This window comes from Neophocaena asiaeorientalis, unplaced genomic scaffold (assembly GCF_003031525.2).
Source record: "Neophocaena asiaeorientalis asiaeorientalis breed wild unplaced genomic scaffold, Neophocaena_asiaeorientalis_V1.1 scaffold1058, whole genome shotgun sequence".
NCBI classification, from domain to species: domain Eukaryota; kingdom Metazoa; phylum Chordata; class Mammalia; order Artiodactyla; family Phocoenidae; genus Neophocaena; species Neophocaena asiaeorientalis.
This window is the reverse complement of record NW_020175496.1, coordinates 423,361-450,321: the sequence shown is the minus strand read 5'-3', so window position 1 is coordinate 450,321 and position 26,961 is coordinate 423,361. Positions and strand designations below refer to the sequence as shown.

The 26,961-nt window shown below is 40.1% G+C and overlaps 1 protein-coding gene across 1 annotated transcript in view; it reads right to left on the bottom strand.

Annotated features, from left to right (window-relative positions):
- Nucleotides 1–22,404, bottom strand: part of WDR48 (WD repeat domain 48) — a 44,886-nt gene extending 22,482 nt beyond the window's left edge. The window contains exons 1-7 of the mRNA XM_024768939.1: nucleotides 22,324–22,404; nucleotides 9,879–10,019; nucleotides 7,853–7,931; nucleotides 7,038–7,120; nucleotides 6,789–6,918; nucleotides 4,766–4,854; nucleotides 4,283–4,384 (exon numbers count right to left, since the gene is read on the bottom strand). Coding sequence (XP_024624707.1) covers nucleotides 4,283–4,384; nucleotides 4,766–4,854; nucleotides 6,789–6,918; nucleotides 7,038–7,120; nucleotides 7,853–7,931; nucleotides 9,879–10,019; nucleotides 22,324–22,371 — 672 coding nt within the window. The 5' untranslated portion in view covers nucleotides 22,372–22,404. The remainder of the gene's footprint in view (nucleotides 1–4,282; nucleotides 4,385–4,765; nucleotides 4,855–6,788; nucleotides 6,919–7,037; nucleotides 7,121–7,852; nucleotides 7,932–9,878; nucleotides 10,020–22,323) is intronic.
- Nucleotides 22,405–26,961: the final 4,557 nt, after the last annotated feature.

The window sequence follows — 26,961 nt, the reverse complement described above, 5'->3', positions numbered from 1 at the left end:
CAGGCCTTTCATCGTTGTAGCCTCTCCCGTTGTGGAGCACAGACTCCGGACGTGCAGGCTCAGCGGCCATGGCTCACGGGCCCAGCCGCTCCACAGAATGTGGAATCCTCCCGAAGCGGGGCACGAACCCGTGTCCCCTGCATCGGCAGGCGGACTCTCAACCACTGCGCCACCAGGGAAGCCCTGGTATGCCAAGTTTGACAAGCATTGCACTAGGCAAGGAAGCCTTCTGCAGCCCTGGGTCACACCTCTGTTTTGTCCCCCACCTCACAGCTCTGGATTCCTGATGGCCTGCCAGGTCTCCTGGATTCTACTGACAGGAACCAAAAGCAAAATCCAGGCTTGCCACTCACTCTGTGAGCTTGGATACTTCCTATATGAGCTTCAAGTTCAACATCCATTTTTATAGGGCTACATTAATACAAAATGTAGACCCTCGGCATTCAGAGTTAACATTGGCAATTCTGACAATTTCTAAAGGCTCAGGAGTGTCAACTACATAGAAGTTGCAGGTACACAAATCAGGGCTGAGCACACAGAGAGTGTGACAGAAACAGGCAGAATCAGCCACCCCACATTCACATTCAGCATGCCTGGTGTTCTCTACTAGTTACTGTGGTGACCTGAGGAAAGGGATAAAAACTTATTTCTTTGGGGAAAAAAATCACCCTGAGGGGAAAGGAACTGCTGGTGCTGGTGTATGAAATTAAGCAGGCAAAGACCTTCAAAGAAGAGAAGATAGGTGTGGGCTTGGAGACCTGGACAGTGTTTGAACAGATGAGGCCTTCAGGAATATTAAGGATTTACTGGCCTGCTCTGACTTGAAGGGGCCTTCAGACATGTTTAATTAAACAAACACCATACTAAAAGACTCCCCCATAAGCTGTCAGGAGCATCAGTGCTTTAGTCACCAATTCCAACTAGCTCACAAGAGAACCAAGAGACTAACCAATAAAGAAACTGTCAGGAGTAAGGTGGCAAGCAGACCTTCATCACGTGTGTAGGAGCACTGTGGCAGTCTGATGGGGAGAAGGCAGGGAGGAGCTCTCCACTCCAGGAAGAGATGCTACTCTGTGGTGGCAAAGCTGTTAGTAAAGCTTTGATCACTCAGATTCTAGACCATATATCTTCAGGGAATAAGGTCTGACAACTTTAGGAAAAGGAAGGCAAAGATGATGGGTTGAAAGTCCTCACAGGCTGGGTGACTTACAGAAGTAAAGAGATAAGTTCCAAACCCAGAATGCACAGGTGAAAGTGCATGAGGAAACACAGTATATTAGAGTTCTATATCAACCCTGATATAGAATACAAAATAATCTTTGATGGTAGTCAGTATTCTAAGACTGCTAAAAAGCAGGCTCCCAAATAGACAGCAATCACTTTTAGAGTAATATGCAGGCGAACATCTTTGTAGCATCTGGTAGTATGGTTGAAGGATGTGCCCATTTTATAGGAATTCTAGTACCTGATATCCTACAGGAGCTAGAAGAGTCATCAAAACATTTCTCACTGCCTCCACCCTTCCACTGGATAAAAATGAAGACCCCTTCATTATGAGGTGGCCTCTGGGATTAGGACAGAATGCCCCAAATGGTTCTGCTAAGTCAGACTTGGGGGAACAGATTCTATAGCCTGATCAGGTGCTCTGTGCTTCTGCCAATGGACATGAGAGGTACCAGTGTATTGGGGCCAGGCTGCTGTTGACCAACACAAAGTGTTTCTGAGATGGTCGCTTACACACAATTGTAATTGCCAATAGAGAGCAGCCCAGGGAGCAAGTCAGGGGCAAGGAGTGACCTAATGCTCAGAGACACCCCCGACCTATGAGCTAGGTTCAGCAGGACTTGTATTACCAAGGAAAACCCTGTGAGTGACACACAAGGATGTGACTGACTCAGAGCAAGATGGCAGGTTGTCCCAGATCCTCAAGCAATTGCCTGAGTGAGTACAAGGACTGAAAAGTCAGCTGGCTTGGCCCATGAATGTTGGCACAATCAGAACAACTGCCATGGTGACAGACCTCAGATAGTAAGACTTGCTAAGTATCTTACTATCAATACAACGAAGGAAGTGAGGCAATAGGCTGACATCGATGGGATTCTTTGGTCTATTATACGTATCTTATCATAAGTCCCTGACTTACAACGCCAGCAGAGACCCTACATTAGAAGCTTGCACGGCGACTCTACAAGATGCAGTATATACTCTGGTCCAGTAACCGATGGTTACTTCTTCCATGTTGCAAGAGTTTGTGAATCAGTATGTAAAGGTTTCTTTTTTCCTCCTCTCTTTTCTCAGCTGAGTAGCTATTACAGATGTTTTCTGATCAATTCCCTAATGTAAGGATGCCGTGTTGTTGGTGGCTAAATCTACATTTAGTCTCTCGTTGCCAATAAGGAAAATGGATGAAGAAGGAACGAGAGGAGGAATGGTATCTGCTTAATTATTTACTCTAAGGCTGACAGGCAGCTTTTTTTTTTTTTTTTTGGGGTACGCGGGCCTCTCACTGTTGTGGCCTCTTCCGTTGCGGAGCACAGGTTCCGGACGCGCAGGCTCAGCGGCCATGGCTCACGGGCCCAACCGCTCTGCGGCATGTGGGATCTTCCCGGACTGGGGCACGAACCCGTGTCCCCTACATCGGCAGGTGGACTCTCAACCACTGCGCCACCAGGGAAGCCCATGACAGGCAACTTTTAAAGTAGTACTACATCACCTTCTCTGCTTTCAGTAAGTGGAACTGACTACAGGTGAAGTGCATGTGTAAGTAAATGTGCTACCTAAATCGTCTTAAGTAAAAGCACATTCATAATTGTCTATATAGGAAACAAGGCATGGAGTGTAATAGACAGGAGGAGATTTAAGAAAGTCTGACAGGCCCACAGCCCATTTCTGGAAACCATCTTGTCTATAGCCTCTAGTTAAGCACAGTCCCATGGAGACCATATGATCTAGTTCAATCCTGGACAAAGCTAAAAGAACTAGGCATGGAGAACCATCTCAAGTGTAGCCTAGCAGCTACTGCAACAGTGAGGAGCTAACTGTACTGGGCTTTTTTTGGCCACGCCTCACGGCTTATGGGATCTTAGTTCCCTGGGCCCCGGCAATAAAAGCATGGAGTCCTAACCACTGGGCTGCCAGAGAATTCCCCTGTACTGGGCTTCTTAGACTCACATGAAAATGCTGCTATGAAGAAACTCAAGAGCTCTAGAAAATGCCATGGCTTACAGACAAGAATATACTTATTATTTCTACTCTTCTCACCAATTACACTAACTAAATATTATGACTCCCACTTTGCAGATAAGCAAACTAGGGGCCAGTAGATTCCTCTCCTCAAGGCCACACAATACTTTAATATCAAGATCCTTCATCTCCAAAGACCTCCATGGGAATATTCAAGCTTCTCTGCCTGGTTCTGAAAAAATAATTTCTTTCCTTTGGCTAGTTTTTCAAACCTTCCTTTCACCTCTGGAGACAAAGGCTTCTCTAATTCATGTGTGAGGCAACTTCCATGACATAATTTCCACAGGAGTAACAGACCAATGGTGTTTCTCATCACATTCATACTCTCCTTCTTCTAAACCAATCACAATCAATTCCAATGATCCCTGCCCTATGCAAAAAATGGCAGCAGTACATGGTAGAGGTATGTCATAACATAAAATGGTGCTCAGTTTTTGTTTTTTATTATCTACACTGATGAAAGATCATTTTCCTACTGCTACAGGACAGAATTGTGATATATAATTCACAAATTATGTGGCCAACAGAGTATTAATACATGTTCAAACATTACCAAAATGTTTTTCTTTGAAATGTTCACTCTAAGTACTATGTTAGACAACTAAATCTACAGACTGTATCTACATAGTCAACTGACAAGATTTGCTTGGAAAACAGACCCAGTGTGAGGAAATTTTGCATTTACTACACTGCCAGAAAGCATTCAATACCAAAGCTTCCTTCTGCTTTACACAAGGGAACATTTTAAATTATTTCAGCTATACATATCATAACTGCATATACTCACTTGCATTAAAATTATTCTTAGGAAATCCTTTGTTTGGTCTTTATTTAAAAGTTAGGCAAACAGAGAGATTTTGAAATGTGGATTATTATATGTGCAACTGAGGATTTTAAGGATTTAAAAATTAGACCACAGTTTCTAATGTGTGTGGCTTTTGGTTCAAACCAACTATGCAACAATATACAAAGTGGGGGAGCTTCTGCTGTATGAAATTTTGACAAGGTCAGTAGGTAAATGTTCATGTGAACTGCATACCTGTGTGCCATCTCTGTTCAACAGCAATGCTTTAACATTATCTGTGTGCCCTTTAAGCTTCATTAGTTTTGCACATGTTCTTGGATCCCAGACTCTTAAAACCTGTGAATTTTAACAAAGTATCATACAAATGATCAAAGTTAAATAATGGATGACTTTTATAAATCAAATGACAACTATTAAATTCTGAGAGGGAAGTACTACTTCTGCCAATAGACAGTGTCCAAGGCTCCCAACTTTTTTAAGTAGGAGGAAGTCTTTTTAATGTCAAAAAAAGCACAGGCTTCCCCTACTCCACCCTCCACCTCTGTTACCACACACGACAGTAATTATACAGTTATACTCTTATTTGTTCAAATAAAACCTTATTTTAGTAGCCACCAGGCAAAACCGCTGTCTATATATTCTGTAATCACCCAGATCAAATTATTTTGGTTTCTTTACTTTCTAGTGTTAAAATATACCCTTTAAGTTTCCCCTTACCTTCTCAGTGGACCCTGATACAATGATTGTTCCCAGTTGATTCATTGCCAGGCTATAAATGGAATCTTTGTTCCCACTTAAAGAAGAAGCTAGTAAGGATAAATGGAGCTATATGTTAAAATCATAGCTGTTTAATGACTAGTTAGCACAAATTGCAAGTTTCATTATTCGATTTAGAAAATCTTATCTTTATGAGTACTCTAAGGAAAAGAAATCCCTATAATGGAAATAATTCTAAATCATAATATTGTTAACAAAATTTACATCTCTTCTGGATTTGAGCATACACAAGTGCTCAATAAATATTTGCTAAATTGAATTGCACTGCCATTTAAGAAACTATATGCATAAGTAAAGTATTTTCAAAGATGCACATGTGCCAATAAAAATGAAAACTATGGCTACACTCATTATTTACAAGAAAACACAAATCAAAACAAAAATACAATGTTCACCTACCAAATAGATAAAAAACAAGGCAATACTTAATTCTCAAAAAATACAGTTAAAATGGCACCCTCATACATTACTTGTGGAATGATAATTTGGTACAACTCTTCTAGAAGGAAATTAGACAATGTGTAGCAAGAATCATATTCATGCCCTTTGATTCAGAACTCAATACCACTGAAGTATGTATATAAAATTGTCTATACAGTATGATTCCAACTGTACAACAAAGAATAAATTTAAACAAACACACTGAGATGCTGTGAGTAAAGACATGTAAAGTATTTAGAAAACTAACTGCTTGTATTAAATGCTCAATAAATGTTAGCTATTATTATTACCTCCATAATTACAAAAAACTTATTTGATATCCTCTCTAAACAATTCTAAGCAAGACATATCTGTTTCAGAATCTATAACCACTAAGCCTCGTCTCTGACCTTGGGACAATCCTGATTTTTTTGCTTCGTTCCTTCTTGTTAGTGCCTCTTTCAGGCAGGCCTTACATCTAGAGAGAGCTAAATGATGTATTATGACAGCCCCCAGCGGGGACCAGCTGCTGAATCCCTGAGATTGTGTACAGGTGAAAAATCACGGAAAACAAGGGAAGAACAGTGTTTAGACCTTCACATATTTCCTGAGAAAAAGGGCAAAATAATATTTAAGAAATTATAAACACCGGTCTCCCAACCTACTCTTCTTGGCACACACTAGATTATATTAGAACTGTTAGTTATATCAACATGAGTATTCCACAGTCATGACAAATTGGACCTGTTATGTAGGAATCTAGATAGTTCAGGCCCATATCCCGAACACAGACCTTCTAGGCCAGGCTTAGCCGTAAATGTGCTCTCAAGAATCCCTACTGACACCTGGCCTAGAGAACTATTATTGGTTGGGCCAAGTGTGAGCTGAGTTTCAAGTCTAGACCTGTCTGGATCTGACTGGGTAATTGAGATCTCTTAGTTGATGAGGCATCCATGCTACTAACCTGCTGTGAATCTCTCTGAATTGCCTCTAGATGTTAGGTTAGCCTTCCTGAACTCTTCTGTTCAGGAAGAGTTGGCTGGATTCTTTAGGGCTGCTCTGAAAGGGTCCCACAATATTGGCACTAAAACCCTTTCTTTCCTTTGGGTATTTTCCAAGTTGGCCATTAACTCAAAGGCTCTTAGTATACAGTAACACTTTTAAAGTCAAAAACTGCCTACTTTTTGCCAGGTAATCACCACCTCCATCAATAATATCTGCCTAGAGTGTGGCTTTGGGCCAGGCACAGCTGGGATATACAAAGTAATAAGACAGGCGCTTCTGCCCTGTGGAAGCTTACACTTCAGCTAGGGAGCTAACACATGCACATGTACAAAAATAACCAGGTTACACCTGGAGAAGTTACCATTTTTAGATTGCAGTGAGAAACTAGTTCCTTGTTGTTTAATCATACTCTTGGGGGCTAGAACGCTGTAGGTAGAACCACTCTCTTAATGCAAACTTATCAAACTTGTTTTATAAACCATTCTTTATTTATGTCAATTGGGATCACTTTCAAAGAAATTTTTTTCAAACACCTTACTTGTGACAGTGTTATTTGAGGCAGTCAATGCTGTTAGAGTATTCACATCCCAAAGGAATATTTGTCGGTCCAACCCAGCCGATGCTACCAGTTCTTTATCCTTGGCATATGCTAAGGCTTTTACATAATCCTGCAACAAAATACACATACTCTGATCTACTCTGTAGATCAATAAGCAAATGACCCACATGAAGTACTGAGATCTCAGTATTACACTAAAGACATTGAAAATTGTGTTAGTTGTTTTACCTTATGAGTCCTTAATGTTGACATGCAAAATCCCTTATGTGCATTCCATACTTTTACTGTTGTATCAGAAGAAGCAGATATTACTAGAAGAGGCAAAGAATTAAACCCCTTAGTAATGTGACTTAACACCATTTTAAAGAATTAACGTAAAACAATGTAACATTGTCTCAAACTTTCACACATACATACAAAATGTTCATACATAAATATTTGAATATTTATGTGTATTGAATATTTATAACATTCCTAACATTAATTCAAACATCTTAATATTCATAAACACATACACATATACATATATATCTGAAAGTTCTTTCTAAAACCTATTGTATTTTGTCTCAAATATTTTTTTAGATAGGCAAGACAGACTTTTTTTAATGTTTCAGTTGAAGGCACAACTAATTTGATTATGCAAAGTTTCTCTAACACAGATTGCAAAACCAAGAAATGGATCTTACCATAATGAAAACAAAAAGAGATATTAATAAGGTTAAAAGAAGGATACATGTTGTATGAGTCTATTTATATACAATGACAATGCAGGCAAACTAATCAATAGTGCTTGTAAGACATGAGAGCAGTTACCTTGGGACAAGGGGTAGTGACTGAAAGGGTGGCATAAGGGGGCTTCTGGTAATCTGTTTCTTGATATGGATGTTCACCTTGTAAAATTTTAATGAGCTGTACTCTCGAGGTGTGTGTGCTTTTCTGTATGTATGTTATACTTCAATAAAAAGGCTTACATAAAAAAAAGAAAAATATATCAAATTGAATTAAAATCTTCCAGCAGCCCCAAAATTCAAAGAAATACTTACATGTTTTCCCATTACAACAGAGTACAATGTCATTTACCCAATCGGTATGGTGTTCCATAGATGCTATATATGGATCTTGCTGAAATTAAAAGAAAAATCATAAAAATGTCTTTAGTCTACATTAGAGGATAAAATATATCACAAATTATAGATATGTTTATATTCTTCAATTAATGTGACACATTGCTCTAAGGTCTTAAAATTGACAACTGAATTCAGAGTAGAATTTCATCAAACAATTGATGCTTCCATATGACAGATATAAACAGAAGTTTTGTTTCAGGACAGTTTTATTACTGATGAAAGTCCAGGTTTCCAGGAAAAATGCTTAATTTTTATGCCCTGAGTTAGTGAAGGCAACAAGATCTGGGCTAGGCACTGTGTGTGACACGAGTGCAATAGGAAGGGGTTCACTAGAAAGGACAGGACATGAACAAATCTGCAAGCTGGGGGGATCTGACTCAGCAGTGGTGAAGGCTCAAAGCTGACAGCAGGGACAGAAAGGAAGCTGATGAGAGTGGTGAGAAGCGTAGCCAGACTGCAGAGAGGGATGCACGCTTCTGCTCTTAGCTGCCTACTGCTGTTTTTATCTGTGAACTAAACATTTTGTCACAGTATCTACAGTCCTTCAGAGAAGAAATGGAAGCCAAGGGCTAAAGGATCATCATTTCAATTCAGTAACTCAAGATTTTTCTATTCCTCTCACTTGGTTTAATCACCAGAAGAGGACTTCTGAAGAAGAATATTTGGTTACATCCTACACCTAAGACAGGCAAGTTCAAGATGATTCACGGGCAAAAAGAACAGCTCTCTACAAGTCTAGTTGAGAAATGATGCTATTCAATCTTGTCATAAAAATGAGGACCAGAAAGAGATGTCTGAGGGCAGGATAGGCAGCTTTCTAATTCTTCCAGGCTAGTTCTTGTGTTTTCCTTAATTTGTTTGAAATATTGTAAATTTCCAGGAAAGTGACATTCCAATTCAAATATAAGTTCCAAAAAGCATTTCAGAGCCATAGTTTTCTTACTTTCCATGTTTTTAACATTGGGCCACCACTGTTTCCACTGGTTAAAGAATTCAAAGCCCGCTGGACCAAAGTCCATTTAAAGAAACTATCCAGGAACCGTGCAAAGTAGTGGTTCCTTTTCAGATGGAGCATCAGACTTGTAGAGCTTGCTAAAAGACACAGACTTTTAAAATGACAAGGTCTAACATCAGGGTTTCAGGGTTAGATTGGGTTCTAACTCTGTCATGAACTAGCTACTTAACCATGGGTTAGAGTCTCTGAGTCCGTTTTCCCACCTATGAAAATAGATCTTAATATTTGCCTTGAAGGATTATTAAAACCATATTGGATACGAAAGTGCTAAGTGTCTGGTACATAGCTAGGAGTTCAAGAAATGCTCCTTCTTCTTCCCTGAATCTTTCTTTCTATGTCATTCATAATACAGGCATTCAAACAAAATACAAAAAGAACTCCTTTCCATTTGACTGGGGATTTATCTTCACATATCATTAAGTTCTGCTCCTGTTTTCATAGTTTTACACCAACTTATACTATATAATAAGGCCCTATGGGTTTTGTGGGCACCCTAATCACTTTTAAATGAAGATATCAAATACTTGTTCAAGGTTAATTATAAATGTAAAAGCATATTCAATCTTTTTTTAGTAACACTGAAAAGGGATGCAAGAAAGCTTTTTGGGAACATATTTAAAACAGAAAAATAAATTGTTGCAAAGAAGCTCCCTACCAGACAAATCTCTTTGTTCCTTTGCAGCAAAGGGCTCTTATCACAAACCTAGTTTATAGAGTCCCTGTCTTAGCTAAAACACTTCTGAAACTCCCCTGGGGTGTTTTTCTCAGCAGCTTACTGAATTCTGGTTGCAGAGTCTTTATTTATAGAGTGTACCAAATAACTCAGTGCTCAAAGAGATTAAATCTGAAACTGTGAAAGGCACCATATTAGACAGACCAAAACTTACTGAATATAGATTTAAAATATAAACTCAATCCCTGACTTACCTTGTGCTGATTGACACTCCATATTCTTATGATGGAGTCTCGACCTGCCGTGAAAAGTCTGTTTAGTGCTGGGTCCAGCTGCAGGGCATTGACCCCATTTCGGTTGTACTTCTCCACTTCATCTCGAATAACATAGGAAACCTGACAAATATGTCAAGATTTGCTGTTTATGAAGCTACAAACATGTGATAATAAAATGTAGCCTTCTAGTGGCCAATCTGAAATTCAAAATCCCATGTTTTCTAATATAAAACTTATTTCCGAATCCAATAAAAACTTTATTTTACTCTATAGAGACTGAAGGGCTGAGGAGAGAAGAGTGACATTAATAATAGCCTAGACCAAGATAAGCAAGTTTGAGGCTAAACCACTGCAAATATCTCCTAACTGGACTTTCTCTCCTACCCTTGTTTGTCTTTAATCCATTTTCTACAAAGCAGCTGGATGAATCTTTAAAACATGAATAGAAATATCTTTTTAAAATGTAAATAGGAATATCGCTCCCTGTTCATAAACCCCTCTGGCTGCTTACTCCACTAGACTCAGGATTGGATCTGGACTCCTCAAGTGCCTCTCCTGCCCCTCATCCTTGCTCACTGCTCCCACTCCTTGCACATACTGTGCCTCCAGACGGGCACATGTGCTGGTCCCCTCTGTCTAGAAGCTCTTCGCCCCACTCTGTCTGGCTAAGCTCTTCCTCCCACTCTGTCTGGCTAACTCCTACTGCAGTCTTTAGATTTCTGTTGAAATGATGCTTCCTCAAAAAGACCTTCTCTGACCTGCTAAGCAAAATGAGGTTTTGCTCTCCAATAACACACTAAACTTTTCTTTCAGAGAACTTTTCCCTACTCTATTATGGTTGATAACCTCTGTCTGCTCCATGAGAAAACTCAAGAGAATCAACCAAAAGCAATTACAATTAAGAAAAACTCAACAAGCTGGCTGGCAGCCAAAAGCAAAACTTTTCTATTCTAATGAAATAACCAGTTAAGATATAATGGGGGAAAGGGGACCCTATTTACAATAGCAACAAAAATAAATATCTAGAAATTCATTTTGCAAAGAAGATACATAATCAACAGGACAAGGTACATAAAAGAAAACTTGAATAAAAGAGACATACCATATTAGTACAGGAAGGTAGTACAGGAAGATCCAAAATAAACAATTTTTTCCTAACTTTGTGATTTTAACCCAACTGTGGTCAGAGTCTCACTGGATTTCTTTCTAGAAGTTGACAAAATATATACCAATAGTACAATGCTTTGAGGGGACTACCCAGTCACTTTTTTAAATGAAAGGATATTCTTTAAATATCTTAAAAGGTATTATAAAGCTACCAGAATTACAAAGGAGGACCACAATATGAATATATAAAAGGATCAATGAAATAAAACAAAATTCAGAAACATATTTTCCCATTATACATTTTTTATTTTGATATAAACAGATTTTGAAACAATGAGGGCATGATAAATTATTTAATAAATTATCTAGGAACATCCAGTGATTCTATTGCAAAAAATAATATCCTCTCTCCAAATCTTAAACCAAAATGAATTTTCATATGGACTAAAGATTGAAATTTAATAACCTAATCATGAAAATACTTGCAAGTATTTACATAGTCTCTACATAGAGAAGGCTCTGGTAATGTGACAAGAAAGACCACAATCTTTGCAAAAGAAAAGGGCAACGCTGATCTGACCAAACACAAGCCAAAACTTTCTATACATACACAAATGTTCACAGCAGCATTATTCACAAAAAAGGGAGACAACTCAAATGTCCATCAACTGAAAAATCCACAGACAGTAGATTAATGGTTTTCAGGGGCTTGGGGAAGAGGAGAATGGGGAATGACTACAATGGTGTGCAGGATTTCTTTTTGGGGGTGATGTTCTGGAATTAGGTGGTCAATGCACTTTGCAAATATATTAAGAATCACTGAGTTGTATACTTTAAAAAGGTAAATTTATGTGAATTTTATCTCATTAAAGCTGTTGTTTAAAACAAAGCAAACTTCTGAATGTCAAAAAAATAACATGAGCAAGGTTACAAGGCAAACACCTAACTGGGGAAAAAACGAATACAAAAGACAAGAGTTTACTCTTGACAACATACAAAGATTCCTCAGATAACAACAGAAAAAGTCAACCTCTCCAACAGAAAGAAAAACAGAGATCACGAAGAGGAAATTTTTTTAAAAGAAAAGAAAATGGCCAACAAACACATAAATAATAAAAGATGTGAAAAGGGCCAGGGTTGTATACACAAAGACAAGGATGTTGTTTTAACCCGGCCTTTCGGTGCAAGTAACTGTAACTGAAATCTACTCAAACAAGCTTAAATATTTTTAAAAATGGAGAATTTAAGATGAGAATTTAACAAGGATATCTAACAGAGCTCAAGGGCAGGAAATTCAATCATGACTCATAAGAGACATTTTAAAATAAAATCATGGCACTTCTCTACTTAAGCTTTTCACTGCATTTAAAGTCAAGTCCAAATTCCTCATATGCTTTGGTTCTACCCTGCAAACTCACACTCACCTCAAACTAACTTCCCCTACGCTCTTTGACGACAGTCGTACTAAACTCCTTCCTGTTGCTCAAACACATCAAGTTCTTTCCCATCCTAGGGCCTTCAGATTTACTTTTCCCTGTGCCAAGAAGATTCCTCACCTCTCCCATCCCCACAAGAATACTATTCTCCCAGCTTTCATCTTGGCTGACTCACCCTCACCTTCACACTCCAGGTCTTAGCAGAAAAGTAATCTCCTCTAAAAGGCCTTCCCTGATCTCCTTCCCCTATCACCTCCCCTACTCCATTTCTTCTACAGTTCTTACCACGCTGCATATTTATCTTTTTTGCTATATCTTCTCCATTAGAATAAAAGCTGCAAGAGGGCAAGGAACTTGTCTGCCTTGTTCCTCCTACCACAGTATCCTTAATATAGTATCTGGCATACAAAAGACATCCCATAAATATTTTTTGAATGAATCAGATACTGAAAAACCATCAGGAAACAAGCTGGCTTCAATGTTAGTTTCAGTCTCTCTTAATGCCTCTTCCTCTGGGGCTTCAAGGCTCCTTATCAGCTTTTCTCAGTACATTTCCTATTTAACGAAGATGAGGTAGCATATATGAATCTTGATTTTCAAATTTCTGGGAGATGATCTGATTGGCCCAGTGGGAAAGGGTCAGAGAATAACATGATTGTCAGTCCTCATTCCAGGTGGCAAGGAATTCTCAGCAAAACAAGTTTGGACCAAGCTCTTTAAGGGCATCTACTACAGATGTGAGATTAAAAACAGCAAATAGGGCTTCCCTGGTGGCGCAGTGGTTGAGAGTCCGCCTGCCGATGCAGGGGACACAGGGTCGTGCCCCGGTCCGGGAAGATCCCACATGCCGCAGAGCGGTTGGGCCTGTGAGCCATGGCTGCTGAGCCTGCATGTCCGGAGCCTGTGCTCCGCGACGGAAGAGGCCACAACAGTGAGAGGCCCGCGTACCGCAAAAAAAAAAAAAAAAAAAAAAAAAAAACCCCCCCCCCCCACCCAAAAAAAAAACAAAAAAAAAAAAAAAAAAAAAAAACCAACTCCCCCCCCCCAACCAAAATAAACAGCAAAAAACTAGAAGTATCCAACCTAGTTGGGTAAATTTTGGCACACACATCTATAAAAGAGAATACTATTTAATCATTAAAAATGTTGGTGTAACTCTAGACTGATTAATATGGGAAGAAACCCAGGGTATATTTAAGTGAAGTATGCATGGTCTAACACAGTAGTGTATAATAATCATTACTGTAAAAATGTTGCATAATATTAAATATACATATATTTAAAAATAAACACACAAGTTTAGAAGGATATACATGTATAAAACTACCAGTAGTTATTCCTGAGTGATGGAATTATGGTGACTGTCACTCACTCATGCATTTTTAATACAGTATGAATGTTTTATAATAGGCATATATTACTTAGTTTTTTGAATTTATAATTTAATTCTTATCCAACTAATTCTTGCCTGTATTCAGAAAATCAAATAGTACTGAAAGACAATAATGAAAAACCATCTCCCTACTGTCTGGTTAAGACTCCCCATACCCAGTCTTAATCCTTAGAGGTAATTAATTTCAACTCTTGGTTGTTTCTATTAGATAGCTACTGCATTTCTCGAAATATTGTGCTTATCCTTATCCATTTTAGACATCGCCTATTTACTCAAGCTATGGTAGGTTAGGATGTAGCTCTGAAACTTGCCTCAGTAATCCTTCCCTCTACCCTTCTGATATCGATAGATCTATCACTGTTTTTGGTTGATTAAATAATCAGTGCTACACTGTTGGACTGTAATTGCTATCTACTGACTAGCCAAGTACTATATTATGAATACATTTCCTTCCTCAGAGAGCTCTTCATTTTCCCTAGAGTTCCTTCTTTCCTTCAATGGCTCCCTCTACTTTAACTTCGATTTTCTTGAATTACTGCAGCATATTAGATAGTCCAGCAAGAACCCACCTCCAACCCCCACTTTCCCACAAGGCTTCCCCCTCAGAATCTCCCACATTCTCACTCTAATCTGGGCTGGCTGCCCTCTCGGTCTGCTGGCACAGTTGTCACCTTCGGTGCTTCCCTTTACTGCTTTCCTGGGTTAGAGCCATTGTTTCCTGAATTCCAATGTCTCTTTTCCTTGCTCACTTCCCAGTACGGCAGAACTACATCCCCAGGACCTTAAGAAACTAACATAGAAGAAGGTACATGAGAGGTGACTTAGCCCTTGCATGTCTGAAAAGGTCATTACCTTGACACTTGATTTGGCAGGATAAAGAAGTCCATGTAGAAAAAAACTCAGCTTTTGAAAGCACTACTCTAATTTCCTCTAGCATCCAGTGCTGCCACTGAATTCAATGCCAATTCTGTTTCACTCAACTTTAAGGTGATCCCATTTTCATTCTCTCCCGCACCACCACCTATACAGCCCAAGATTTTAGGATCTTCTCTTTTTACTTGGTGGGGTATTTTTTTGGGGGGGTTCTTTATCATGATAATTTTTGGTCATTTTATCATTAATTTTGCTGTGTACTTTGAAAGCCCTTTCAATCTAGAAACTTTCAGCTCTGGGAAATCTTACATCAATTCATTAATAACCATCTCTGTTTTCTTTGCTCCTTCTTAAACTCTCATCAGTCAGATGCTGGAACTTTCAAACTGATCCTTCATCTTTTATGCATTCTATACTATCTATCTCTGTCTTTTTGCTTACTTTTGTAAGACTTCCTTTACTATTTCATAACTCTGCTATTAATTTTTTTGGTAAATTTTAGCATGATGGACAAAATAGGAACAATAACTTCAATAAGAAAATGGCTAGGTCAATTATGGTCCATCCATTCTATGTAGTCATTAAAGAATAAACTACACACAATGATATATTCCAAGACATATCACATTAAAAACTTGTTAAAGAAAAATAAATTGGCTGTAGACAGAAGAAAAATAGGATTCAAGTCTTTCAACAAATACTGATTAAGCATCCACCAGTTGCCAGGCTCTATTCTAAATGCTGAGGATACAATAGTGAGCACAGAAGCCCTCCGGGAGCTTTCATTCTAGTGGGGGAAAGACAGTAAGTGAAGTTTTTTTCTCAAGATATAGGCAAGCTTTGCAGGCAGAAGAGATGGAAGTAAAAGAAAAAGAAGAGTAGAAGGTGCTGGACACAGAAGCAATAAATGAGTGAACAAAGTCCTGGAAAAACTTCATTTAGGCAAAGTCAAGAGTACAGGCAAAGGCAGAGAAGATGAGGACTCATTTCTGCCTTGATTTGCTTAAAAAAAAAGGAGGGGGGGGGAAGGAAGACAGGGTACTATAAGGACTCTGCAAGGGATGGGAAGCCAGAAGCCAGACCATCAGTACGAAGTATGCATTTGGAAGAGACAGTTAAAGGGACTCTGACAGGGAGAAAAATGACAGGGTATTTCCCCCAGTAGCAATATCCAGTTAGGTTACACTAGGAAAGCCTGCTCCCAAGCTCATTCAGGTTGGTGGCTGAATTCAGCTCCCTGAAGTTGTAGGCCCGAGGGCCCTGTTTCCTTGCTGGCTTTTAGCCAGGGATTCATCCTTGCTCCTGGAGGCTGCCTGCAATCTTCATGCTTTCTATGTGCCTTCTCCTGCAACAGAAGGGCCGCCCTCATGTCTCACATTTTTTCTGACTTGGTCCTCCAGCGGAGAAAGTTCTCTACTTTTTAAGGGCTCACATGATTAGATTGGGCCCACTGGGATAATCCAGGATAATCCTCCTATTTCAAGGTCTGTAACATTAATTACAGCTGCAAAATCCTTTTTATCATGTAACCATAACATATGCATAAATTCCAGGGATTAGGGCATGGACATTTGGCAGTGGTGGGGGGCGGGCATTCTGCCTACCACAGTAACAATTTTTTGTATGAAAACAAATATGGATATATTACAGAATGAGTACAGAATCACAATATTTTTAAGAAAAGAAAGGAGACTTAAAAGCATTTCAGGCTCACAAAGAGGACACTCTGGGCTATTCCCCCCAGGTTTCCCGGAGGTGTGCATTAACTCATTTCCACTTGGATGTCTAACAGACATCTTAATCACGGCATGTCCCGAACCGAGCTCCTGACAGTTCTCTCCAAATGAGCTTTTCCTGTCTTCCTCATTGATGACGTTAATGGCAACTCCATTCTTCCAGTTGCTCAGGCCCAAAACCTTAGTGCCAGCCTTACTTCAACTTCTCTCATCTCACATCCTGTCAGCCAGTTTTGTCATCCAGAATTCAACCCATTTTCACCACCTTGGGTGGAGCCACTATCATATAGCACCTGGATTTCTTAAATAGCTACTGGTCTCTCTGCTCTGCCCTTGCTCACCTGCAGTCAGGTGATCCTGAGAAAACACATTTCTTCTGCTCAAAATCCACCAAATGCTTCCTACCTCACTCAGGAGTAAAAGCCAAAGCCCTACCATGGCCTGTAGTGCTCTACATGATTTGGCCTGCAGTTACCTCTCTGATTTCAGCTCCTACTCCCTTCCCCTCACTCACTCCATGGCAACCACAATGGCAACTTTATTATTCCACAAATAGGCCAGGTACATTCCCACCTCAGGACCTTTGCATTTGATATTCTCACTGGAATGCTCTTCCCCCAAGTAACAATCTCATTTCTCTTAGATTCTTACTCAAAAGTCAGCTTCTGAGCAAGGCTTTCTCTGACCACCACAAAAAAATTTCACTTTCCCTCCTCTGCTGCTTATCATTAATCATTTTTTGACATTTAAAGGTTATTTTTCCCCCAACATCGTATTATGAAAAATTTAGAGAACATATAAACGTTGGAAGAATTACACAGCAAACATCCATATATCCATATGGATATATTCTACAATGAACATTTTCTATCCATTTGAACATACCCATCCATTTGATCCATATCATTTTTCAATGGCTTTCAAATTAAGTTGTGCATCATTAATAGTATTTCCCCCTAAGTACTTCAGCATGTATATCATTGACCAGAGTTCATTATTTATTTATGGCTCCTTTTTCAAAGGTAAGATTTACATTTAGTGAAATGTACATATCTTAAGTATACATAGATACGTCTGACAAATTAATACACCTGTGTAATACAAAATTCTACCAAGATATATACATCACCACCCTAGAAAGTTCCCTCATCCTCTTCCCAACCTCTACACCCCACCCCCAGACAATCTAGAACTGACCCTTTTCACCATAGATTACTTTTGCCTGTTCTGTAACACCTTATAAAGAGAACCACACAGCTCTTTTGCGTAAGGCTACTTCTAGCTCTCAGGCTACATCAGGCTAAATTTGGCCAAGAAAAATTGGCCAAATATGAATAATTCTTACATGTGTTTTTCCTGTTCAACCTCGTGGACCATGACTTTCTGCTTGTCCCTATGTTTCGAGAGTGCTGATTTTAAAAAGTATTCTAAAAAGCAGTCTTGCAAATAAAAATAGGACAATTTCTAGCCTGACTTCTCTTAGTCAGGGGTTAGTAAAAAAACTTCTACAGAGGTTAGTAAAAAACCACCCAAGGACCAAATCCAGGCCAAGGTTTGTTTTGTAAACCAAGTTTTAATGGAACACAGCCACACCTATTCATTTGGATATTGTCCTATTGCTGGTTCCATGTTATAATGGCAGAGTTGAGTGGTTACCAAACAGGAGAATAGCCTGCAAAGCCTAAAATATTAACACCTGGCCCTTTAGAGAAAAAGTTTACTGACCCCTGTTCCACTGGATATCATATTGGCACTGAATTTTTTATTACCCATCCTATATAAAAAGTAATTTACCTTGGACATATGGCTAATTTATAAGGGTCTTTCCTTGAGAAACCAGGATTTGGCATCATCCTACTGCTACCTTAAGAAAGTCTTGAAGATTAAACAACCCAGAATTGGGGCTCAGAATGAGGAGTAAAGACCACACTGAGCTCTGACTAGGTCTAGAATAACTAAATATTTGGCAGGGAAAGGGGATTAGTACTGGTAGAACAGACATTTGTTGGTTGCCTCTATATTCCCCACTGCTCCCCAATATCTTCCTCAAAGCAAGCAAATGCCAGAAGAAATTGTGTAGGGACTATTTAAGAGACTGTTACCATGGATAGTATGGGGAAAGGATTTGAGGTCTAGAACAGGTGCAGCCATCATGCCACCAAGAGGGAAGACCCAGATCTAGGAGTTTGGGAATAGGAGAGGACAACTTGGAGGCAGCCCAATGGTAAAGGTGACTTTACATCACTCCTCAGGGTAGAGAGTCACAGTGAATCTGCTGGTTCAAGATTTGCGTGAAGCTAGCACCACCTCTTGAGTTATCATTTATATGAGCCAATACATATGTTTATTGTGTGAACCCGGTTATGTTGGATTTGGGGTCATTTCCAACCAAAAGAATCATCTTGTTATGAAAGACCAAGTATTTACATTCTTGGACCAACACTGAGTACTAGGGCATGGTTATTGCTCCTAAACCATGAACACTAGTAACTTTTGTCCAACCTCATTCCAAGAGTTCTGAAGCAAGTAAGGAAAAGAGGCCACAGCTGAAGGAAAGATGGAGACAGACAGCCAACCAACAAACCCAGGTTGCTGGAAAATCATAACATTAAAGGGATTGCCAGGGACTGAAAAGCCTTGCTGTGATATCCTGATTACCAGGAGAGAGCTGCATCATATATTTAAATTCACACATTTGTCTGATCATGTTTCAGACAATCACAAATCCACCCCTCCTCCGCATACTCACCTCCAGTCTCCTTAGAAGTTTAAGATGGTAGGACATGTGCTCATTCTTCATTGTGTCTATAATTAATAAGTAGTATGCTTGGACCCTTCTCCACTGGTTATTTATCAATATTATAAGTCTCAACGGTTCTTTCTGGCCTACTATTTGATAACGGAGCTCAGGGCTACTGCCTCTTAGTACAAGAAACAGACAGCCAAGAGGCAAAATAAATTACTGTAGCCATATATATTTTTTCCAAAATGGAAAGATTTTTTAAAAATTTATAAGAGCAAAGAATGTTGTAAAAAGTTAAAAAATATAAAGGTTCATTATTTTAAAGTAAAAGATATTCTGTTTCCCACCTTACCAATAATCACATAATGTAATATTCCAGAGATAATCACTGTTGATATCCTTCCAGACTTTGAAAATGCCTTATTTCCTTTGTGGAAATGGGACCATGTTATGTTGATTTCCTATTTTGACTTCTGGACACCTTTCCTTTTTAATAATATATATCTAGCTTATCTTTTAATTGCAAACTAGTCTACTATATGAATGTACCTAACTTATCTGCCAATTTACTACTGATAAACATTTAGATTTTTGCTTTTCACAATGACAGCATTCCTATAATAAACACCCTTGCATAACGAGAGAAAGATATATGCATACATACTTTTTTTTTTTTTTTTTTTTTTTTTTTTTTTTGTGGTATGTGGGCCTCTTACTGTTGTGGCCTCTCCCGTTGCAGAGCACAGGCTCCGGATGCGCAGGCTCAGCGGCCATGGCTCATGGGCCCAGCCGCTCCAGGGCAGGTGGGATCTTCCCGGACCTAGGCACGAACCCATCTCCCCTGCATCAGCAGGCAGACTCTCAACCACTGCGCCACCAGGGAAGCCCTGCATATGTACTTTTGTAAAACAATTTTTTAGACAAGGAATTGCTGGGTCAAAGGAAATGTGTATTTAAAAATCTGACAAACAGGAAGACACGAAAGAGTGAATATCATGACTCCACTTAGAGTAAAAAAATCACCTAAGTCGGGTACACACACGAAGAAGTATAGAACATTAGTTTTCAACCAGCAACAACTCTGCCCTCCAGGGGACTTCTGAAAATGTCTAGAGTCAATTTTCGTTGTCACAACTGGGAAGGTGCCAGTGTCTAGTGGGAAGGGAGGATGATGGAAAACAACAGTCCTCCCACAATTAAGAATTATCCAGCCCAAGATGTCAATAGCGCTCTCAGTGAAAAACCCTTAGCTAGGATTATATCTCACAGTCTTCAAAGCAGTTTTCTTTGAAGAGTGGAAGACAATTATCATTTACACTTTTGTTTGTGGGGTTTTTTTTTTTGCAATGAACATGCACTAGTTTAAAAAACATTTCCATAAACAAAAGTTCTCCCTTGTGTTGAGATAAAATCAATCTCTGCGGCTTCTCATACTGGTTCTACACCTTAAAGACAAATTCTGAAAGCAGCTAACAAGACTCATTGAATCTTCTCTTCAGCAGACTGATCTTATATGGTTCTTCTGAATGCTCTTCCTAGGAAATAGCTTCAAGTCACTTCACCGACCTGATTGCTATACCTATTAAGAACAAGGTGCTAAGTGCTGATCCCCAAACTCTAGTTTTGTACTCTGATCAGTGAAGAGTGAAATGATCATCTTCCTCATTCTGCATACAATGGCTCATACTCAGCTTATTAAAACACTCAGTTTTTCCACACACGCTGCAGCTACTTTACATTTCCCCCATCCAGTACTTTTATATTGACTTTTAAGTCTAAATGCAAGAAACTAAGACACTTGATTAACTCTCCTTACTACCCTAAGGAAGGTGGTAGCACTCTAGTGTCTAGAATATAATCAAGTTACAATTTTGAGTTACATTTTAGTCAGGAACAGACATTCTCACCTGACTTGGATGCTGGGGTTACTTAAATCCCATCACTGATGCACTTAAAAATCACCAACAAGGTATGCTATTTTAGATTCTTATTAATGTCACTCAATTCAACAAACATCTAAGTGAGTGCCTAGGACACTGTACTGATCAATGAGACCAATAAAACAAAGAAGTGAACTGGCCAGAAGACTTTATGACCTACAGCCATTTCCTCAATGAAGGAGCCCCTTGTCCGGACTACCTATTAAACACTGGCTGATTTCAACCCGTAGAACTATATATAATGCTATGTTTTATAAAGAAAGCTTGGGTGTTACTTATTCCTGTACTCTCTCAATTCTTTGCACATTTTGGGGCCTAAACTAAGTGCTCAGTGAATGTTTAATAAGTGCACCGTACTGTCACCACTACATACAACATACCTGCAGGTAAACACCTGTAATAGGGCTTTTACTCCTCAGATCGTTGAAAATAATAGCAATAACGCTTAAACGTACCCAAAACAAAACTGGATTCACGAAGGCATAAAGCACACACGGGCGGGTTAGGTAACTCTTTACCCTTGAATAATACATTAGAGAAACAGAAAGAAAGATTCAAGGATGCACTCTGAAGAAGAAATGGTGAAGACGAAATTAAATTCCAAAACACTGAAAATTATAATTCCCCCACTAACACCAGCATACTCCCACGTCATTTCCACCGTGGGGGTGGGGGGACGCTCCCGCATAAAAGGAGGCAGGGGGCTCCCACATGCAGACCCCTGCTTAAAAACCCTGCAGGGCTCCGCAGCCCAGCCGCAGCCCCGCCACGCCCCCGCACGGGCCCACTCACTCAGCTGCCAGCCCCGCGGGGAAGCTCCCGCAGGCCTCCGCTCCGACGCCGCTGGGCACAGCGCTTGGGAGACAGGCAAGGGAAGGGAGGCAGACGGGCGGGGAACGAGCCCAGCCCGACCACGCAAGCCCAAGCCTACGAAACAGTGGACGACCGGCAACCCCAGGCTCCCAACCGCGCGCCCAAGGGTCCCGGGACGGGGCCCCGGCGGGTCCAGTCAGCCGCCCCCCGCCCCTTCCTCAAGCCGTTAGAGCCGCAGCCCCACCCCTAGCCGCCGGCCGCGCCCCGTCCCGCTCGCCCCAAGCCGCTACCCCGGCCGACCGCGGCCCGAGATATCTGCTCGCTGGAGGTAGGCCCGGGGATGCCTGCCACGCCCGGGAGGTCGAGGAGCCGGGGTCCCCTACCTGTACTTTCCTCCGCCCTGCCGTGTTCTGCCGGTGATGGGCCGCCATCTTGCATGTTGACAGTCCTACGTCATTTCCGGAAGTGGCTTGGACCGGGCGGATGTCCCGCCTCTTCCCCTTTGGCCGAGGCACGGTGGAGCTTTTCTCAGGGACGCTTTGTAGCTGAGGCCGGTGACCTTGTGGTGCGGCAGAAGCACTTAAAAATCGTTGCGTGCATATAGTGCTGGCGGAGAGAGAGCCACTTTGTGACCCAAGGGAGCAATCTGTATCCAGCTCTGTGTGGGCCTGGACCCTGGCTTGCGCTGTTCTCCTCAGAGGCCCAAGTAGGCATAAGAAAAGCGCTGAAAGAATTAATGTTGGAGATGGGCGCCATGGACTCCACCTCCACTCCCTCAAACATTCGTGGGCAGCCAAGGGAACCGGCCTATTTGCCATGAAGTACCTAAAAAAGGCGGAGGATTATAAACTGGCGTGGAAGGAGAAGAAATAGAAAGGTTTGCAAAGGAGGTGGCCCCATCTTATGGAGGCGCACAGTGTTCGTTTAAATAAGAGATGGGGAATTCCCTGGCGGTCCTGATTAGGACTCAGCGGCCAAAAAAAAATTGATGTTATAAGAAGGCAAAAAATACTAGTTAAAATTGTTTACAGCCGGACTTACCTGGTGATCCAGTGGTTAAGACTTTGAGCTTCCACTGCAGGGGGCATGGTTTTGATTCCCTGTCGGGTGCGGGAAATAAGATCCCGCATGACCCACGGCAAAAAAAAAAAAAAAAAATGTTGACAGAGACGACTAAATTCCAAATCCTGAAGGAGTTGGGGCTCATTCTAGTATCTGGTTTAAATCGTCTCTTATACTGGGACAGTTAGACCTTTCAGGATGAAGGTCTGACCTGAGGAAATTTTCCTGACACTAATTGTAAGTCTTGATGGTCCCAGGCTAATTATTTGGCCAGTTGGTCGAGGACATGGAAAGAGCACGATTGGAGAACTGGTGACAAGGAAGCCTTGGGAAGGGATATGGTGATGGACTTTGCAGAATGAATCTTAAGAATCATATGGATGAAATGAACAGCTTTGTGGATTAAACTCAGCCTCCTTTTCCAGGCTCAGTGATTGCTCAGTGGACTCATGAATGAAATGGTGATGATAACAAGGTTGGAGCTGTGCATGGGATCATCAAGCCACTGCTGAGCGTTCAGGTTGCTAGCAGCAGTGAGCAGTCCTGAGTTGGTGATATGCCTCATGCTCCAGGAGGACCAGCCAACCACTTGGAGGCAAGCGGATTCCATTGGCCCTCCCAGTCATCGAGGAAGTGGTAGTTATTTGTCCTCTCTGAAATACACTAAGTTTAAATTTGCTTTCCTTGATTGCTGTGCTCTGTCAGCACCACCATCTGGGAACTTCCTGAATGCTTTATGCACTGTCATTGTGTCTGACACCATATTGCTTCTGATCAAGAAATTCACTCTGTAATGAAAGAAGCAGTGCAATGGGCTGTTGCCCATAGAATTCATTGGTCTAATTGTATAGTCTATCACCAAGAAGCACCTGGTCTTATTGAAGTCTTAGTTATGGTGCTTTCTGGAAAATAACCCTTTTTGATGCTGTTTTATAGGATGCAGTATATGCTTTGAACTAGTGTGCAATATTTGGCACTCTTTCTTCCTGTTCCTGTTATCTACTGCTGTATAACCACCCCAAAACTTAGTCGTTTAAAGCAACTTCAACATGTACTTTGCCTACAAATCTGTAATTATGCAGGGCTCAGTGGGGACAGCTTATCTCTGTTCCACTTTCCACCTGATGCCAGTTGGGGCAGCTAAAAAGTTGGCAGCTGGCATCATCTAAAGGCCCACTCCTTTACATGTCTGGTGACTGATGCTGAATCTGTGGGCAGAACACCTACTCATGGCCTTTCCACAGTGCTGTTTGGCTCCTCACAACATAGTAGCTGGGTTCCAAGGGCAAGCATGCCAGGAGAGAGAAATCCAGGTGGGAACTGTAATGCCTTTTCTAAACTAACAGTAGAAGTCCTGCAGTGTCACTTCAGCCACATTCAATTCATAGAACTTAGTCACTAAGGCTGCTTATATCTAAGGAGACTCCTTTTTTTTAAAATGGGAGATATGTCAAAGAATTTGTGGATATGTTTTAAAACCACTACATTTCCAAAGGTAAAATTAGTGGATTTAGGAACAAAGGGATATTACACCTAATGTCCCCCAATTACAATTTTTTAAACTGCCATTCTCTGAGATTCTGGACTTTGCTGGTTTAGAGGTTTGTTACCAAAGAAAGGAATTCCTCCAACAAGGCTGAACGACGGTTCTACTGATTTGGAGCTGGGACTGCCACCTCACCATTTTGCATGTCTTGTGTCACTGAATAGGAAGGAGAAGAAGAGCAAGGTTATGGTTTTGGTGGAAGTAATTAACCCTGATCATGAAGCAGAAATAGGTTTGCTGATATAGCTTTAAACAGATAGGTACATCAAACACTCAGATCCCTTAGAAATGAAGGTATTGGTTGAAGGTAAAGGGACAACAGAATAGCTGGTGGAAAAAGGAAGTCATAAAGGGAAGTGAAATTCTCATGATCAGGGGAAGAAATGAGAACAGTCATGTTTCCTTTCCTTTCTTGATGTATCATGTATACTTTTAAGTGTTTTAACTTTTATTTTCTTTCTTTACCCTTTACTTCACTATTATATGTGGGGTGTCCTATTGTTGGTAAATTCATTATTTAGTAAGTTGCAGAGGAAAAGATAGCAACTAGAGGTTGTAGACTTAGAAATGGAGGATGGATGTGGTAATTGATGAAGCATTGGGTTGACTCTTTTGGAGGGTGACAGAGTGAGTGCATCTTTGACTGTGTAAAGGATAGTTGCAGTATTTTAAGTGACAACTTTTTTTTGAAGTATAAGCATTGAAAGCAGTGGTTATATTGGTGTTGGGCAGCCAAAGGGATGACTTTACATTTGATATTTTTGTGGCTTTATTTTCTGCTGTCCATCATTTGAGTTCTCTTTCTGTGTTTGGGGAATTCCCCACTGTGTGTCTTGGTGGTGAGCACTGCTTACAGAAAGTGATAAAGACAGTTACTCAGTTTTTCTGGCCTTCTTATAGCAAGAGTCTATGCATGTGACCTCAGCTTAATTAATCAGATGACATCTTGACTGCAACTTGGTGAGAAACTCTGAGGCAGCACTGTTCAGCTAAACTGCTCCCAAATTCCTGCCACTGCAGAAACTGTGTGAGATAATAAATGTTTGTTGTTGTGGGATAATTTGTTATGCAGCAATAGATAACTAATGCACCCACCCTTCTCCATGAGGAGGGGAAATGTCACAGCACTTTCACAACTTTACAAAGATAGTCTCATCATCAGCTTCTTCAATCTCCACTTAATTCTCTGTCTTTTCTTGTGTAACTGTCAGGAGGCTTATCCTGGCAGAATTCCTTCATCAGTCTCTTAGAATTTCCTCCATAGGAAGATTGGTACCTTTATTCAAAATGTAAGAAACCTTGACACCTACTATATTTTTCTCAGTTTTTGAGACCTCTGTTTAAAGTCCTAGGCAACATGAAAACTTTAACATCCTGAAAAAAAAATCCACATACGTATTAAATAAAAATACAATCGATTTAAAAAGTAAATAAGAGTTCTAGAAGGCTTCTACTTCCAAATAAACCAGACTGGTTCTTGTTAAATCTTACTCTGGAGGGACCCTCCCCTCTGTCAATTAACTTCTTCCATCTTCAGTTTTTTAAATCTGTAAAATGGAATCACAACAGTACCTATTTCATATGGTTCTTATGAAATAACCTTACCACAGTACCTGGTAGGTAGGAAATATTCAATATACTTTAGGTATTATTTTTAATCATCACCTTGCTCAGGAAACATTGCCAAAATGTTATAATAACATTACCAAAATGTAATTTCCCAGGATAGATTTTCTCCTGTTTTATATAATGTAGGCTCTATCACTTTGTAAAGTTTTCAAACCAGCTTGAAATTTATCTTTTGTTCTTGCCTGCTTTCTTGTTTTCAACAGCCTGGAAAAAGATTCATGAAATGATAAGGCCTTTTAACAGATTTGTCCACATGTTTAAATACATGTTTTCTGGCTCCATGACCAAGCCATTTACTGAAGGAAGTGAAGGTGACCAGGTATGTCTTTGAACCAAACCCCAGACTTACCATCATCGGGGGGGAGACATGAATGTTTTCTGTTTTAATTGTTTAAGAGGAATTAATATGTTTTGAAAATTTGTTTAAAAGCACACAATCATGCAATGCCTTGGTTTGCAGCTACTACGGTCTGCTAGTGCTTAATGCATTAATTTGGATATTTTAAAGATGAATTTTAAAAAGAATAAAATTTTAAGCCTCATGCAAGTAATGTGGAAGTGCTAAATAAACTTTGTAAAGCAAGCCTGTCATGATATCAACCAACTTCATGAAGAAATTGAGAAGCTGCATTATTTCCTTATGATTCCTTAATGATTCTCTAAAACAATGCTTCCTTAAAGAAATAGGGTGTTATGATATATAATAGACTACAAGATCATAATTAAATAAACATGCATAAGTGAAGCAATATTATATAAGTAAACATAGAGACTCCGAATGCTT